Source organism: Pipistrellus kuhlii, unplaced genomic scaffold (assembly GCF_014108245.1).
Source record: "Pipistrellus kuhlii isolate mPipKuh1 unplaced genomic scaffold, mPipKuh1.p scaffold_m20_p_5, whole genome shotgun sequence".
Taxonomy (NCBI): Eukaryota; Metazoa; Chordata; class Mammalia; order Chiroptera; family Vespertilionidae; genus Pipistrellus; species Pipistrellus kuhlii.
In genome coordinates this window covers 74,148,179-74,162,775 of record NW_023425551.1, presented here as the reverse complement: position 1 = coordinate 74,162,775, position 14,597 = coordinate 74,148,179, and the positions used below count along the sequence as shown (strand labels likewise).

Genomic DNA, 14,597 nt, shown 5'->3' with positions numbered 1-14,597 from the left:
AAGGAAGCCAACTCCTCCCTAAGTCCTAGCTATCCTTCCTGCCTACCATTTCCAGTTGCTGTTGACTAGGCTTGAAAACACCTTGCACACAGGTTCCATCTGATTGGCTGGAGAGCAGCAGGCTCTGGGGCTTGCTGGGCTAAACCTGCAGCACATCAAAGGAGTTTCTGCACTGGGCAATGAACAGATTTAGCTCATTTTATCACAAAAGAAATTTACTCCTTTGTGTTTTCCATATAATTTATAAATAGGAAAAATTATTTAATATTATTATATATTTGCAATACAATCGAATCTAGTGATATAGGAAACAAAAAAAAATCATTAAGCGCAAATCTAACAGTCACCGAAAAAGTCCATTTTTCACTTTTTTCTATGAACACTTTGCTGTGACAATCACATGGATCTCCTCCAGTCAATACTGGCCTTTAGGCTTAGCATTCCCGACACTACATTTTTGAGTTGCAAGAGTTATCCCTTTCTTCTATCATGAATAATAAAACCATTACTCTGCAGTTTAGGTAAGTAGTAGTTTAAAGAAACAGTATTTCTTAAAAAACTTGAGCCTATCACAAGTCTCTTATTATTTTCTAGTGAAGCAACTGGCATAGTCTCTTTTCCTTTTCTGTTCCTTTTTTCCAATCAGTAATTCGCAGAACAGATGGAGCAACTGAGTTTTAAAATCCTGCCACATTTTGTAGGGTAACTATTGTAGATGAACAATGTAAGGTCCTACTCAAGTATTCAAATCTCATGCAGAACTCTAACTGATGAATGCCTCATTACATTAGGCAATTCTATCATTTTCCATATTTAAAAATTCTCACGCTAAAGTGGCAGTGGTTACTGTTCATTACTTCAGCATCTGACCTCAAAGACTTAGACAAAATCATGGTTCAAGTCTGAGTTTTGGCAACAAGTAGTGCCAGGTATTTCTGAATAAACAATTTTTAAATGTTCTCAACTACTGGAAAAGTATTACCAACACATTATTTGGTGTTAGTTCATCACACTGTTGAAAGTCAAAGAACCCCAAACTCTATAAATGTCTTACTTTACAAAGTCTAACTATAAAGGAATAACCGACTATATGTCTAATAGAAAAAAATTACACAGCAACTCTTATCAAACAGCAACTACTACAAAAAGAATGATAGAAAAAAATGACTTCACAAAAATACACTAAAAAATTTGACAATTTTATGGAAGAACCGCCAAAGTTTTAGTGTTTAATATTTAATAGCACAACTGACCAAGATCTGAGGTGTTAAGTTATCATGTTCAAGAAAGGGGGGAGGGGGACCACTCTACCGACTAAATATATAGTAAGTGATAAGAAGAATGCACGCTTTACAACATAAACCCTGTCTACACATAGCAATTAGTTGCAAAAAGCCATCTGGTCTTTTCTTGGCTTATAAAAACAATGTTCCAGATTCCAGTGTAAATTAGCAACCTTCAACTCTTTTGTGTAGCAGGTATCTTGTTTTCCCCTTCCAGTTCTTCCACGCCAGCCTGTGTCATAAGGTCTGCGATGTTTTTCTCCAGGTCATCAATGCGACTACTCATGTCATCGATTCTTCCAATGATCTGGTCGGACATGGTCTGAAGTTTATCTTGCATCTGTTGCAGGAGTGTCTGCACCACGGAGGTGAGATCCTGCACAGTCTTGGGGTCAGTCTCGGCCATCTCCCCGGTTCCCAGCTTGGCGGTGATATCTCAGACCGTCACTGACCTGGTTTTCATATTCTTTTTTTTTTTTTTTTAATATATTTTATTGATATTTCACAGAGAGGAGGAAGGGAGAGAGATAGAGAGCTAGAAACGTCGATGAGAGAGAAGCATCGACCAGCTGCCTCCTGCACACCCCCCACCGGGGATGTGCCCGCAACCAATGTACATGCCCTTGACCGGAATCGAACCTGGGACCCTTCAGTCCGCAGACCAACGTTCTACCACTGAGCCAAACCGGCTTCGGCTGGTTTTCATATTCTTAACCTCTCTCCCTTGATTGTCATCCTGACTTTCCTTTATCCTCCGTTCTTTGTCATCCTTTCTTCCTTCTTTCCTTTTTTTTTTTTTTTCTGGTAAGTATGTCATACATAAAGAGAATAGGCTCAAATGAACGCCTCTATTTCCTCCCCCAGCATAAGACACAGACTATCCCCAGCACCGGATGTCCCTCCTTTCCTCCCAGAGACCGTCGGAATTTGGTATGTATCCATCTCGTGACTTTCGCTAGTGGTACCACCTACACATACATCCTTAAACACACACTGCTTCGTTTTGCATGATTTTGAACTTGATATAAATAGAATCATCTAAGTATTCTTTTTGCTTTGCCCCCCAAAACACTACTTTTAAAAAATATATTCTGATTTTTAGAGAGAGAGAGAAACATCAACATGAGAGAGAAACATTGATCCATCTGCTGCCTCCTGCATACCCTCTCCTAGGGGTGGAACCGGCAATCTTTCGGTGCGTGGGTCAATGCCCAACCAACTGAGCCACGCCAGCCAGGCCCCAACATTACTTTTAAAACATGGACACATACAGGAAGGTCCACAGGCATACATGCACAGCTTGATCATAGCGGGGAATCGGAAAGAGAGCTTTCCTCAGAAACCAAACCAGCGGGCGCCTCTCTCTTGAACTTCCAGCCTCCAGAGCTGTGAGGAAATAGATTCCTACAGTCAGGCCACCAGCCGGTGGTGTTCTGCTATGGCAGCCGACATAGCCGTGATTCTGGACGCCTTAGCTTTTCTCTTCACATAACCACCATGTAGCATTTATTTCCCTACACATCTGTTTTTGCTTGTTTTTGGAGTCACAAAGTTAGATCATATCATACACAGTCTTCAGGATCTTCTTTTTTTCCCTCAATATTCTCTGTTTTTTATAACATTATTTTTTATTGATTTGAGAGAGAGAGAGGAAGTGAGAGAGAAATATTGATTTTTGTTTTCCCACGTATTTATGCATTCATTGGTTGCTTCTGGCATGTGCCCTGACAGGAGATTGAACCTGAAACCTTGGCATATTAGGCCAAAACTCTAACCAACTGCTACAGTTGTTTGTTTGTTTGTTTTTGTTTTTGTTTGTTTTTGTCTTGTTCTTAATTAACTTCCTAATGATTCACCATTAAGTATCATGGTTGCTGTAGGTTAGAAGATATCCTTAACAAGTTAAAGAAGTTAGTTCCCTTCTCTTCCTACTTTGCCAAAAGTGTGTTCTCATGAATAGAAGCTGAAATTTATAGAAGGCTTATTCTATCTCTGTTAAGATAATCATAAAGGATTTCCCTTTATCTCTTAGTGTGGTAAATTAAATGTCATTTTTCCTAAAATCAGACTATTCTGACCTTCCTAGAATAAACTCTGATACGTTATCTTTCTATGGGCTTCTGGAGTTGGCCTGCTAATGTGACAGGTATCACCCCATCCCTCATGCTTCTCCTAAACCCTGCCCACAGCTCTGTGTGTAGCTCCTGAAGGAAGCTCCTCTCCAATTACCCATTTTGAGTGCGCCATCTGTTTCCTGCCAGGTCCCTGCCGGAGACAGTGTCTGGTGAATGGGCGTTAGTTCAGACCGGTTGGAGCATGAAGTGTGTGTGATGAAGCAGTGAAACACGGTGTAGGAACAGGAGGCTGGGGAGGAGCAGATGGCGGAGGAGCTTGTCTCCCAGGCCAAGAAGTCCGGCAGGCAGTGGAACCTGAGAGGGCTTAGACCAGCCGTGACATGCTTTAAGAAAACTGGTTTGGTAGCTACTTGCAGAATGGCTTAGAAATTGGAGGCGGGTGGCAGGTTAGATGATCGCAATTATTGTAACAGGAAGGTAACATTTTGTAACCATCAGACTGGCAAAGATCCAAAAACCTGATAGCATAGTATATGGATAAGGGTGTGGAGGAAGAGCACTCTCAGACGTGGCTAGAGAGAGTGGAAATTCTTTGGATGGCAATTATATTATAAGATCTGTCAATATTAGAAATGTTTATAACCTGTGGACTGAGCAATTCACTTCTAGGTACTTAGACTACAGATAACACAGCAAACATGCCAAATAACTTCTGTATATGGACATTTGTTGTATATTTTTCTAATGGTGGAAGATTGGAAACAACCTAAATGTTCGTCACAGACTGGATAAAGAAGTACGGTACATTCCTGCCATATACCAAAACACTTACTCAGCAGGTAAACAGAGTGAGAGGACTCTGCATTGTTTCGTTCAGTGTCATCCTATATGATAAAAGGCTAATATGCAAATCGACTGATAGAGCAACTGGAACAAACGAACAACCAAACAACCAGTTGCTGTGACGTGCACTGACCACCAGGGCGTGTGCAAAACATGACGGGTGTTAGCCGGGTGGGATGGTGGAGCAGGCGCGCAGGGCCCCAGACTAAGGCCCGTCACTGTCATCGGGGCGAGCCCTGGTGGTTACTGAGGATTCTTTGCTCCCGTGCGCCATGGTCCCACCTGGCGCTCACACCTGCTGCTGGTGCCGGCCCCACTCGCACCCACTGCCAGTGCCCAGTGCTGATCCAGATCACTCGGCACCATCAGCGGGTGCCAGTGGTGTTTGCCGGCCCTGATCACCCAGCAGGCGCTGCTCACACTCGCTGCTGTCATCAGCTCCAATTGCTTCACACCGTCAGTGGGTACAAGTGGGGCCAGTGTCATCGACACTTGGGAGCGGCAGCAGCAGGAGCGAGGCTGCTGGCAGACAGGAGACTGGGAGCCATGGTGGGAGGGGCTGGATGGGGGCTCAGAGGGTGGGCTGAAACCCACCCCTGTGCCTGCTGTAGCCTTGTGGCCCACAGTTCCTTTCAAGGTGCACAAATTCGTGCACTGGGCCCCATAGTTTCATTATAACATTGATGGGATGCCTTAGGAACTTAACTCTTGTTTGTATCAATTAGCCTATGGTAATATTGGTTTCATTATCTGTCATTTTGCTTGAAGTCAAAGAATCTATTGACAACATTAAGTGAGGACTTACTATAATGTTAGTGACAAAGGCAAGGTACCTATGGTACATATGGAAGAAGGATATTTTGTACATAAGTTTGAAATTGTGTAAGCCAGAGGAATACAAAGGAAACAGGTAAAGGGTAGTTGTTCTTAGAAGAGAACTGAATGGCTGGGATCAAAGGAAGGAGGGAGAATTACTTTTTATTTTGATCTTTCTGATCCCTGCGCATGTCTTACCTGTTTTAAAAAATCATTTTAGAATCAAACCTGTACCTTGATATTAGTTGTAAAAATTAGGTTATAGATAGCTTTCTTGGTGAAACAAACACAACTGAAAGATCTTAAACTAAAACAAACAAACAAACAAACAAAAAATCTATACGTGAAATATGCTAATTAGGCTGGGCAGCCAAACAACCTTCTGAATGACCTTCCAGATGAAGTGGGGGCTGCGAGGGCCGAGGCAGCCGCCATGACTATGCGGACCAAGCTCCTTGAATGAATTTCGTGCACCGGGCCTCGATTTTATAATAATGTAGGCAGAACAGAATGTTGAGGATGGTTACCAGGTGAATAAAAGGCTTTGCATCGTCTTGCTTGGTTTAGTCAGTTCTTGCAGTTCAGGGCAAGCACAGTGTCTGAGCGGTGGGAAGCCAGGCCTTTGGGTAACTCCTTTCTCCTGTGATGCTGCTGCTCTGAGTGGGCAGCGGGCAGGGGGGTCACCCAGGGACTTCAAACCTGGACTGGTGGTGCTAGAGATGCTTTACTGAAGGCTCCTCTCCCCTGAAGAGGCTAGAACGGGGCAGCGCCCACTCAGAGTTCTCAGAATGTCTCCATCATGGTTGTTCTTTCACTCATTTGATCATCAGCTAGACTGGAACCTCCATGAAGGAGAAGACCACGCTTGCTTTGTTCAGCATTATGATCTTAGCATTCAGCACTACACAGGTGCATAGTGAAGGCTAAAACATTTGATTAGTTGAACTGAGTGTGGCTTTCTATGCCACATTGTGCCTTCCCTCCTTTCCTGCTTGGCCCTGGTAAGCTGGGTAAGTAATTTACCCTCGTCTTAATGGTAATGGCCACTTTATTTTATTTATAAGAAAATACTTAAATAGTATGACTAAGTTTTTAAGTTGGTGATGAGATTTTTGAAGTAAATGCAATTTAGTTGTCTAATTTCTATGGTACCAGAGTAATTGGCATGATGTTTATAAAAAACAAAACAAACAAACAAACAAACAAACAAACAAAAAACAGGCCCGGTGCACGAAATTCATGCATGGGGGCTTTCCTCAGCCTGGCCTACAACCTTTTCAATCCGGGACCCCTCAGGGGATGTCCAACTGCTGGTTTAGGCCTGATCCCAACATCCCTCTCACAATCCAAGGCCGCTGGCTCCTAACCACTCACCTACCTGCCTGAACACCCCTAACTGCCTCTGCCTGCTTGTCCCTAACTCCTCCTACCTGCCTGATTGTTCCTAACCCTCTGCCTGCCTGCCTGATCACCCATAACTGCTCTCCTCTGCCGACCTGATCGCCCCTAGACGCCCTCCCTTGCCAGTCTGATCACTCATAACTGCTCTCCCCTGCTGGCCTGATCACCCCTAACAACCTCTGCCTTGGCCCCTACCACTGTGGCTTTGTCCAGAAGGAGGATCTGAGGACCCGAAGATGTTCGGTTGACCCAGTCTCATTAGCGTATTACCCTTTCATTAGTTTAGATTGTTTTATCATGTAACATTAGCCATAGTGTATTGAATCTTTACATCTTGCTATTTTTGTCCATTTCTGCCTGATTAAGAAAATTGAAACAATTTTTTTCAATAATAACTTTTTTAAAAATTATTATCTGTGTACATATTTTAACATTGCCCCCTCCCCCCCCGTACATACCCTCCCTCCCCAGAGTTTTGTGTCCATTGGTTGTACTTATATGCATGTATACAAGTCCTTTGGTTGATCTCAATAATAACTCTTGTAATCAGAATTTCAGCATTGGAACTTACAAGGAAATTGACTATATTTCTTATTTTTATTGGGTTGAGACTCTGGAGTGATCCTTTATAATTATACAATATTCATATAATACCATATGTCATATCTGTTCATAAATAAAATTTAACAAACGAATCACTTGACTAATGTGCTATTTTATTGCTTTTCCAGAGTTAATTTTTGTTGTTAATCCTCACCCGAGGATATTTTTCCATTGATTTTTAGAGTGGGATAGAGGGGGAGAGACACAGAGAGAGAAACATCGATGTGAGAGAGATACATCAATTGGTTGCCTCCCACACAGTCTGGAGCAGGGCTGGGGATTGAGCCTGAAATCTAGGTATATACCCTTGACTGGAATCGAACCAGGACCCTTCAGTCCTGGGCTGATGGTCTATCCACTGAGCCAAACCACCTGGGGCCAGAGTTAATTTTAATGAAACTGGTCATTACACTGTTGGTGCCATAGGCCCTCATTGTACTAACATTATCATTACATTTGCATAATAAAAACTTAACTAAATTACTTTAATCAACATTTAAAAATCAGGGATGAGACTTTAACATAGGTTTTGAGGGGTTTTTATTGTTGCTATTTTGGTTTTAAAAAAATCCATGGCAGACCCTAAGGATTCAGGGGTCCCAGGGTTGATTCTAGTCAGGGCATGTACCTTGGTTGCGAGCATATCCCCGGTGGGGGGGGTGGGGGGGGAAGCAGCTGATTGATGTTTCTCATCGCTGTTTCTGACCCTCTGTCCCTCTCCCTTCCTCTCTGTAAAAAAAAATCAATAAAATGTATATATATATTTTTAAATCCATGGCAGTTTAAGTGTAGGGAAAACATAGTAAGGTCTAACTTTCTGAAATGGCAGAGACTTGAAGGGATAGGATGAGTGGGCAGGACCTGCTGAGGGTGGAACTGATCTGATTTGGAAATCTGATGTTACAAATCGGACGGCGCAGGGACCAGATGCAGACTGCAGAAAAGCCTGGCTTGGCTCGTACAGTGTTTTCAAAATGCGTGATGTTGTCTGCCAAGTCATCTGGTCCCCTCCTCCCGATGGCCTACTCCCAGCAGCTTCCTCATTGACTTTGCCTGCTTGGCCCTGGTAAGCTGTTAAGTGTCTGGAGAACAGTAACATCACATCGCTAAATGAAACATGGAACTTGGGAGGGAAAGAGGTGAGAATGGAGATTGTAAAGGATACATGGAATTTGAAAGGCAGCTGAGTCCACTGAGGGTGGAAGCCGGGGATACAGGCAGGACTGTGCACATCAGGTTGAGAGCTGGGATTCTGAACAGACCAAATACAAGAAGCTGGAGACAAAACGTGGAGCATCACTCACACTTAAGGCCTGTAGGTCACCAGAACCCCAATGAAGGGAAAGAAGCTGCCCTAAGAGAAACAGGGCAGAGCAAGGCTATGGAGGGCCAGGAAAGAGAGAACTTCAAGGGCAAGGGAGTGAACTGCACCTAGAGGGAAGGGACAGGATGGAGGGGAGCGGGGTCTGCTAGATTTGGTGCTGAGGCTGCTGACACCATCAATGAGCCAGTTCAGCCGAGAAAACAAGGTAAGATTCCAGACGTAAAGGAGCAGATGTAGTTGTAGGTGGACACAGCTACTCTTTTGAGATGGTTGGTAGAGCCCTAGCTGCTTTGGCTCAGTGGATAGAGCATCTCCCTGTGGACTGGAAAGTCTTGGGTTCATGGGTTTAATTCCTGCCAAGGGCACATGCCCGGGTTGCAGGCTTGATCCCTGGTAGGGGACATGCAGGCGGCAGCCGATTAATGATTCTCTCTCATCATTGATGTTTCTCTCTCTCCCTCTCTGAAATCAATAAAAAATATATTTTAAAAAGCGATGGCTGACAGAGGTAAGGAGCCGGAACACCATTCAGTGATATGTAGGATGGAGGATCTCGGGGATCTGGTATTTTGAAAAAAGAAAAAAGCCAATGGGAAGGGAGCAGGCTCTATAGGAAGTAGGAGGGGATGGGCACAAGTGGAAGAGGTAGCTCTGGAAATATTTTCAAATATTGAGGAATGTTAAGGGGGTGCTGGTTGGATGGCCTACAATGTGTTAGGCGAGATCAGCAGTTACAGCCGTTCAATTTTGAGCTTTAGGAAAGAAGAAAAAGGTCTGGGATAGTAGACATAAGTAATGTGGTGCGGGCTATTCAGGAAGGCAGGACAGGCTTGCTAAGTAGCAAGGAAAGCTCAGCTGAGATTAGCAAGCATGAACTAGGGTTCAAACTGCCATATTTTGTGAGTTTATTATCTATTAGAGGCCTGGTGCACAAAATTAGTGCACTGCAGGTGGGGGGGCTGGGGGTCCCTTAGCCCGGCCTGCACCCTCTCACAGTCCGGGACCCCTTAGGGATGTCTGACTGATGGCTTAGGGGGGATTGGGCCTAAGCTGGCAGTCAGACATCCCTCTGACAGTCAGGGGCTCTTGCAGTCCGGGACCCCTCACTCCTTACCACCCACCTGCATCAGAGGCAGGAGAGGCTTCCAACACCACCACTGCACTCGCCAGCCATGAGCCCAGCTTCTGGCTGAGCGATGCTCCCACTGTGGGAGCGTACTGACCACCAGGGGCAGCTCCAGCATTGTCTGCCCCTGGTGGTCAGTGTGCATCATAGCAACTGGTCACTCTGCCGTTTGGTCAATTTGCATATTAGGGTTTTATTATATAGGATTACAAACTGCAGATTTGCAGAAGGTTCATTTTTCTAGATGTAGTTACCTTTCTTACAAAAATGATCATTCCACACATATGAATTGCAAGCCTATTAGTACCACAAGCAGGGTCTCTCCTGCAGTATACTTGGTGTTAAACTGTCAGTGTTCAGGGACATAATCTTGGGATACCAATCATATTGATAGTTTCTAATGTGAAGACATGGTTGAGAATTTCATTACAAAATATTTATCTTTTATTATTAGGATTATTTCTCCTAAGCAACTGACTCTCCCCCTCCCCCTTCTTTTTCTTTGTGCATGTTGTAAATTGTGAAACTGACTAGGATCCTTTTTCAAGTCAGCTAATAGAGGGGGGAAATTCTGGCTTAATGTCAGACTAAGGAATAGGGCTCAGCAGGCTATACTTTTCTTCTTTTTTAAATCCTCACTCGAGGATGTTTTTATTGATTTAAAGATAGAGGAAGGGGGAGAAACATCAATCGATTGCCTCCCAAACCAGGGATTAAACCCACAACCTAGCTATGTGCCCTGACCAGGAACTGAACCCACAATATTTTGGTGAACAGGACGATGCTCCAACTGAGTCACTGAGCCAGGACAGCAGGCCACACTTTCATTGACCACTTTTCTGCCTCCATTTTGTGATTCTCCTGTTCCTCCTCCTCTTTAGTTATCTTATTACAGTTCACATATCCTAGAAATTACTTTAAACCCTTTTTGGAACAAAATAGAACATATAAATATTAAATATATAAATGCTTTAAGGTACTTCAAACACATTAATAATTGTGGCAATTATTAAATATAAAGCAATTAGTTACAGGCCATTAGACCCAAAAAAGCTTTTTTAAAATCTTTCAACTAGCCATTTAAGAATAATGAGTGGTATAGAGCAGAAAGCCACGTTAGTAACCTTAATCATAGCAAAATGAGTGGAAAATTGAGCTGGATCTTGTCTCCATGCCCTCTTCCCTAGACAGCCATTTAATGTCTATGTCATGTTACATATAATACCACATGGTCATAGAAAACACCATTAAAAAAAATAGACTAACTAGATGTTTGCTTCAATTTCTTTTATTTTACTTTATTTTGGGGGGGAGAGAGAGAGGAAGGGAGAAACATTGATTTGTTATCCCACTTATTTATGTATTCACTAGTTGATTCTTGCATGTGCTCTGACCCAGGATCAAACCCACAACCTTGGCATACAGGGTTACACTTGAACCAAATGAGCGACCCTGCCAGGGCTGTCTCCATTTTTTGTATGAGGAAACCTACCATAATTGTGCCTGAGAAGTTAAAAAAAAAAAAGAGCAATTCGCCTGGCTGGCATGGCTCAGTGGTCAGTTCAATTCCGGTGAAGGCACATGCCCGGGGTTGCAAGTTGATCCCATGTCGGGGGCCATGCAGGAGGCAGCCAACCAATGATTCTCTCATCACTGATTTTTTTTCTCTCTCCCTCCCTCTTCCTTCCCTCTCTGAAATCAATTAAAAATATATATATTTCTAAAAAGCAATTTGCCCTTTTTAATTATTTTGCATGCTTCTTATCAACACAATTGAAAATCACCATTTGTAGTAGGTGAAGGCCAACTTTAAATTCCAGTCCACCAGCATGCGGGACCTCGAGCAGCACACTTATGTTTCCTCGCTTGAAAAGCAGTGCAAACAGAACCTACCGCATACGATTCTGAGGCCTTAATAAGCGTATTGGAGTGAGGTACTCAGAACAGTGTCTATGAGGTTTTCAAGGCACAAAAAATTGGTAGCTATACTAGCTTTGGCTGTACAGGTGGGAAAACCCATGAGCTTCTGGGGGTCCAAGCCGAACGTTTGGACCCAAACAAGCCAATGACCAGCTGGACTCCAGGAGCTCACACTAGGGTGTAGCTGAAGGCCAAAGAGGAGGCTTCCCCAGGCGCACCTGCTGAGACACTCAACCCAAGAAGGTTCTCCTTCACGGTCCTTGGCACAGGTTCGGTACCATCATTCCACACTAACGGCCTCTGACGAGAGCCCCACTGCATTCATTCATTTATTAAATATTTATTGAAGGCCTGCTTTCTCGTGCAATAAGCTTTAAATACCACAAATAAAAAAACCAACAGAGAACCACACTCCCCCCCACCCTCCCGTCCCCCAGGCTTCAAACTGACATGGGCAAATACTAGCAATACTTATCAAAATATAAAAGTGTTAAATAATAAAAGCGTTATACCTGTCTCGAATTGAATGGAAATCACAAATCGCCTATCACAATTTTAAGTCTTAATTACTGAGACCATACACTATGTGACAATGATAAGTACACTTTGGGGTCCCAGGAGCTGGGAGTCAGTCCCACACGGGAAGCATTTGGTGTAGGTGGAGAGAAGGGGAACAGCCGCTCAGTCCCACTGGATCGTTCGCTCTTCCTCAGGGAGCACACTCCAGTTGGGGGAGGCCATGTCCCGAGCCAACCAGTTGAAATCGTCGACATCGTCCCAGTTATTTTTGCTCCTATCTAAGCCAGAGCTCTCGAAGTCTCGGTCGATCCCCGGGTAGCTCCAGGTGTAAGGGGCGAACTGGATCCCGTGGCAGTCCTCCACGATGGCCCTGCAGGTCACCTGCAGGAAGATGCGGGTGTCCCTCGTCGTGTGTACGCGGAGCTGCTGGCAGGCCACGGCCAGCACGCACTCGCTGCAGTCATCCAGGAACACAGACGTGGACACCGGGCCGCAGAGCAGCGTGCAGCCGCGGGCCTTGCTCAGCCGCAGGGTGTTGGGGTTGCCGTACAGCTTGATCGTGCAATTGCTCAGCTCGGTCAAAAGGACGTCTCGCTGGTGCAACTCCTCCGCTCTCTTCTCCAAGACCTGGGACTTGAGGTTGGAGAAGCCGCAGAGCCAGCTAGAGCCTGCGGCTCCGTCCTCGGTCACGGAGGGCGGGGAGGCCTGGATGCTTCCCGCCGCCGCGGCGCCGGGAGCCGCATCCGCTCCTTGCGGGGCCAAAGCGGCATCCTTCCTCCGGGTCTTGAAGGCGAACCGCTTCTTGGGCTGCAGCTGCTGGCGCCGGTCGGCCAGGGCCGCCTGCAGCTGCGCCAGCGCCTCCTGGGCCTGCCGCACCTCGTAGGCGGCCAGGAACAGCACCGAGTCGTTGAGCAGCTTCTGGAGCCCCTGGAGCCGGGCGGCCGCCTCCTCCAGCCGCTCGGTGGACTCCCCGCCCTGCAGCAGCTCTTCCACGGCGGCTCGCTCGCGGGCGAAGGCGGCCGTGAAGAAGTCGCTCTTCTCCTCCACCACCTCCTGGTCCTGCCGCTTTTGCTTGCGCTTTTCCGCCTCCAGTTGCCTCTCCTGATCTCGCCTCTGAAGCCGCTCGGGCAGCAGGCTCCGCTCCCGCTGGGACCCCGCGTCCCCGTTCCCGACCGCGGCCGCGGAGCAATGAGCCGTCTCCATCTTGGCGGCGAGCTTCCTCGCTCCGGCCTTCCTGCCTCCGGGCGCGCCCTCCGCGAGGCGTCCCACCAACGCGCCCTCTGATTGGCCAGACGCGATGACGTCAGAGGACCGGCCTTATCTCCTCGGCCCATTGGCTCCTCCACCCCGAGGGGCGGGGCCGGCTGACAAAGAGGGTGGAGAGACAAAGGTCCTGGTGGATGGGTGGGGCGGGAGGCAGGAGGGGAAAGCTTTTTTTTTTTTTTCCTCTTAAAGGGGCAGGACTTATATCCGGGATTGTGGGGTGAGTTGCAGCAGCGGCAGCTGCACATGTGGGTTTGTTTATAAGAACAAGGTTAGACACTCGCAGCCCTCCTCCTCCCCCCCAGCTCCTCCCTACCTTCCCCTGACAGGCCGGAGATCCGCTCCTGGTGGGGGGACTGTGCGCGTGTGGCGGGTGGGGGGACAGGCAGTGGGAAGGAAGATGGAGGGGGGGGGAGGATAGTGCACCGCCCGGCCCGCGTCGGAGGAAGCGGCCGCTGGAACAGCTGGCTAGGGAGCCACTTGCTTGCCTCTGGTTTTTTCTTTTCCACCACCCCTTCCCCCAACCCATTCCTGCCGCCCCCAAACCCTGATCCTACCCCCTCCCCCCTCCAGCCGCAGCCTCTGCAGATCGGCGTGGCCCGGGGCTCCAGGGTCCCCGCAGGCAGTTACGGGGGCGGGAGAAGGCGGAGGCCACCTGGATGGGAGAGACTGGGTTCCTCGTTGCTGCGGGGTTCGGGGGGCTCTGGGGGGCCTAACCTCGAATTACTGCGTTTTTGGCCAATTGCGGCAGTCGGCGGGCGGGGGCGGGAGGGTGAGACTCCACACCCCCTTCCTCTTCCTCCCCCTGGTTCTCCCACCCACCCCCCCACGGCTGTCACCCCTCCGCCGCTGGGCGGGACGGGCGGGACCCCCGCCCGGGCTCTGCGGTGGCCCCGGGCTGTCAGCCTGGGAGGGCGGCGGGGATGTCACATTTCTCCCGGAGGAGGAGGGAGGGGTTTGCCACCGGAAGTGGAGGAGCCTCGCCCGCCGCCGCCAGCCCGGGTGCGAGCGGGCCGCCCCGCGGCGCCGTCCCCGGCCGGACCCGGGCGGCCCGGAGCCCGGAGCCCGGAGCCCGGAGCCCGGAGGGGCCGGGGCGGCCGGCGGGGCGCAGGCTCCGGGACCCGGGCCGCCCTCCAGGCTCGGGTTCCCCGTATCTCCCTCCCCGAACTCACACTCCGGCCTCCCCGGCTGTCATCGGGGATTTAACGCCCAGGAACTGTCCCCGGCTTCTCCCCGCTCCGCCTGCGTAGTCCCGCGGAGGAGGTGGGGGGAGAGGAGGGAATTGAGACATTTCCAATGTCTAACGCCGCACTGTCCTCCTTTCCTCCCCATTTAAACAAAACAAAGACAGCACGCATACATGTCTGTGTCTCCACTGACCCTCAGTGGGGGCTACCCGTGGGCAGATCCCGCGCGGGGGGTAG

The 14,597-nt window shown here is 47.7% G+C and overlaps 2 protein-coding genes across 2 annotated transcripts; both read right to left on the bottom strand.

Annotated features, from left to right (window-relative positions):
• Nucleotides 1-228: 228 nt before the first annotated feature.
• Nucleotides 229-1,729, bottom strand: LOC118705506 (heat shock factor-binding protein 1-like). Its single transcript, XM_036414349.2, has one exon. The coding sequence runs from the start codon at nucleotides 1,687-1,689 to the stop codon at nucleotides 1,459-1,461; it is 231 nt and encodes a 76-aa protein (XP_036270242.1). The 5' UTR covers nucleotides 1,690-1,729; the 3' UTR covers nucleotides 229-1,458.
• Nucleotides 1,730-11,889: 10,160 nt separating this feature from the next.
• TBCC (tubulin folding cofactor C) lies at nucleotides 11,890-13,272 on the bottom strand. Its single transcript, XM_036414344.2, has one exon. The coding sequence runs from the start codon at nucleotides 13,111-13,113 to the stop codon at nucleotides 12,073-12,075; it is 1,041 nt and encodes a 346-aa protein (XP_036270237.1). The 5' UTR covers nucleotides 13,114-13,272; the 3' UTR covers nucleotides 11,890-12,072.
• Nucleotides 13,273-14,597: the final 1,325 nt, after the last annotated feature.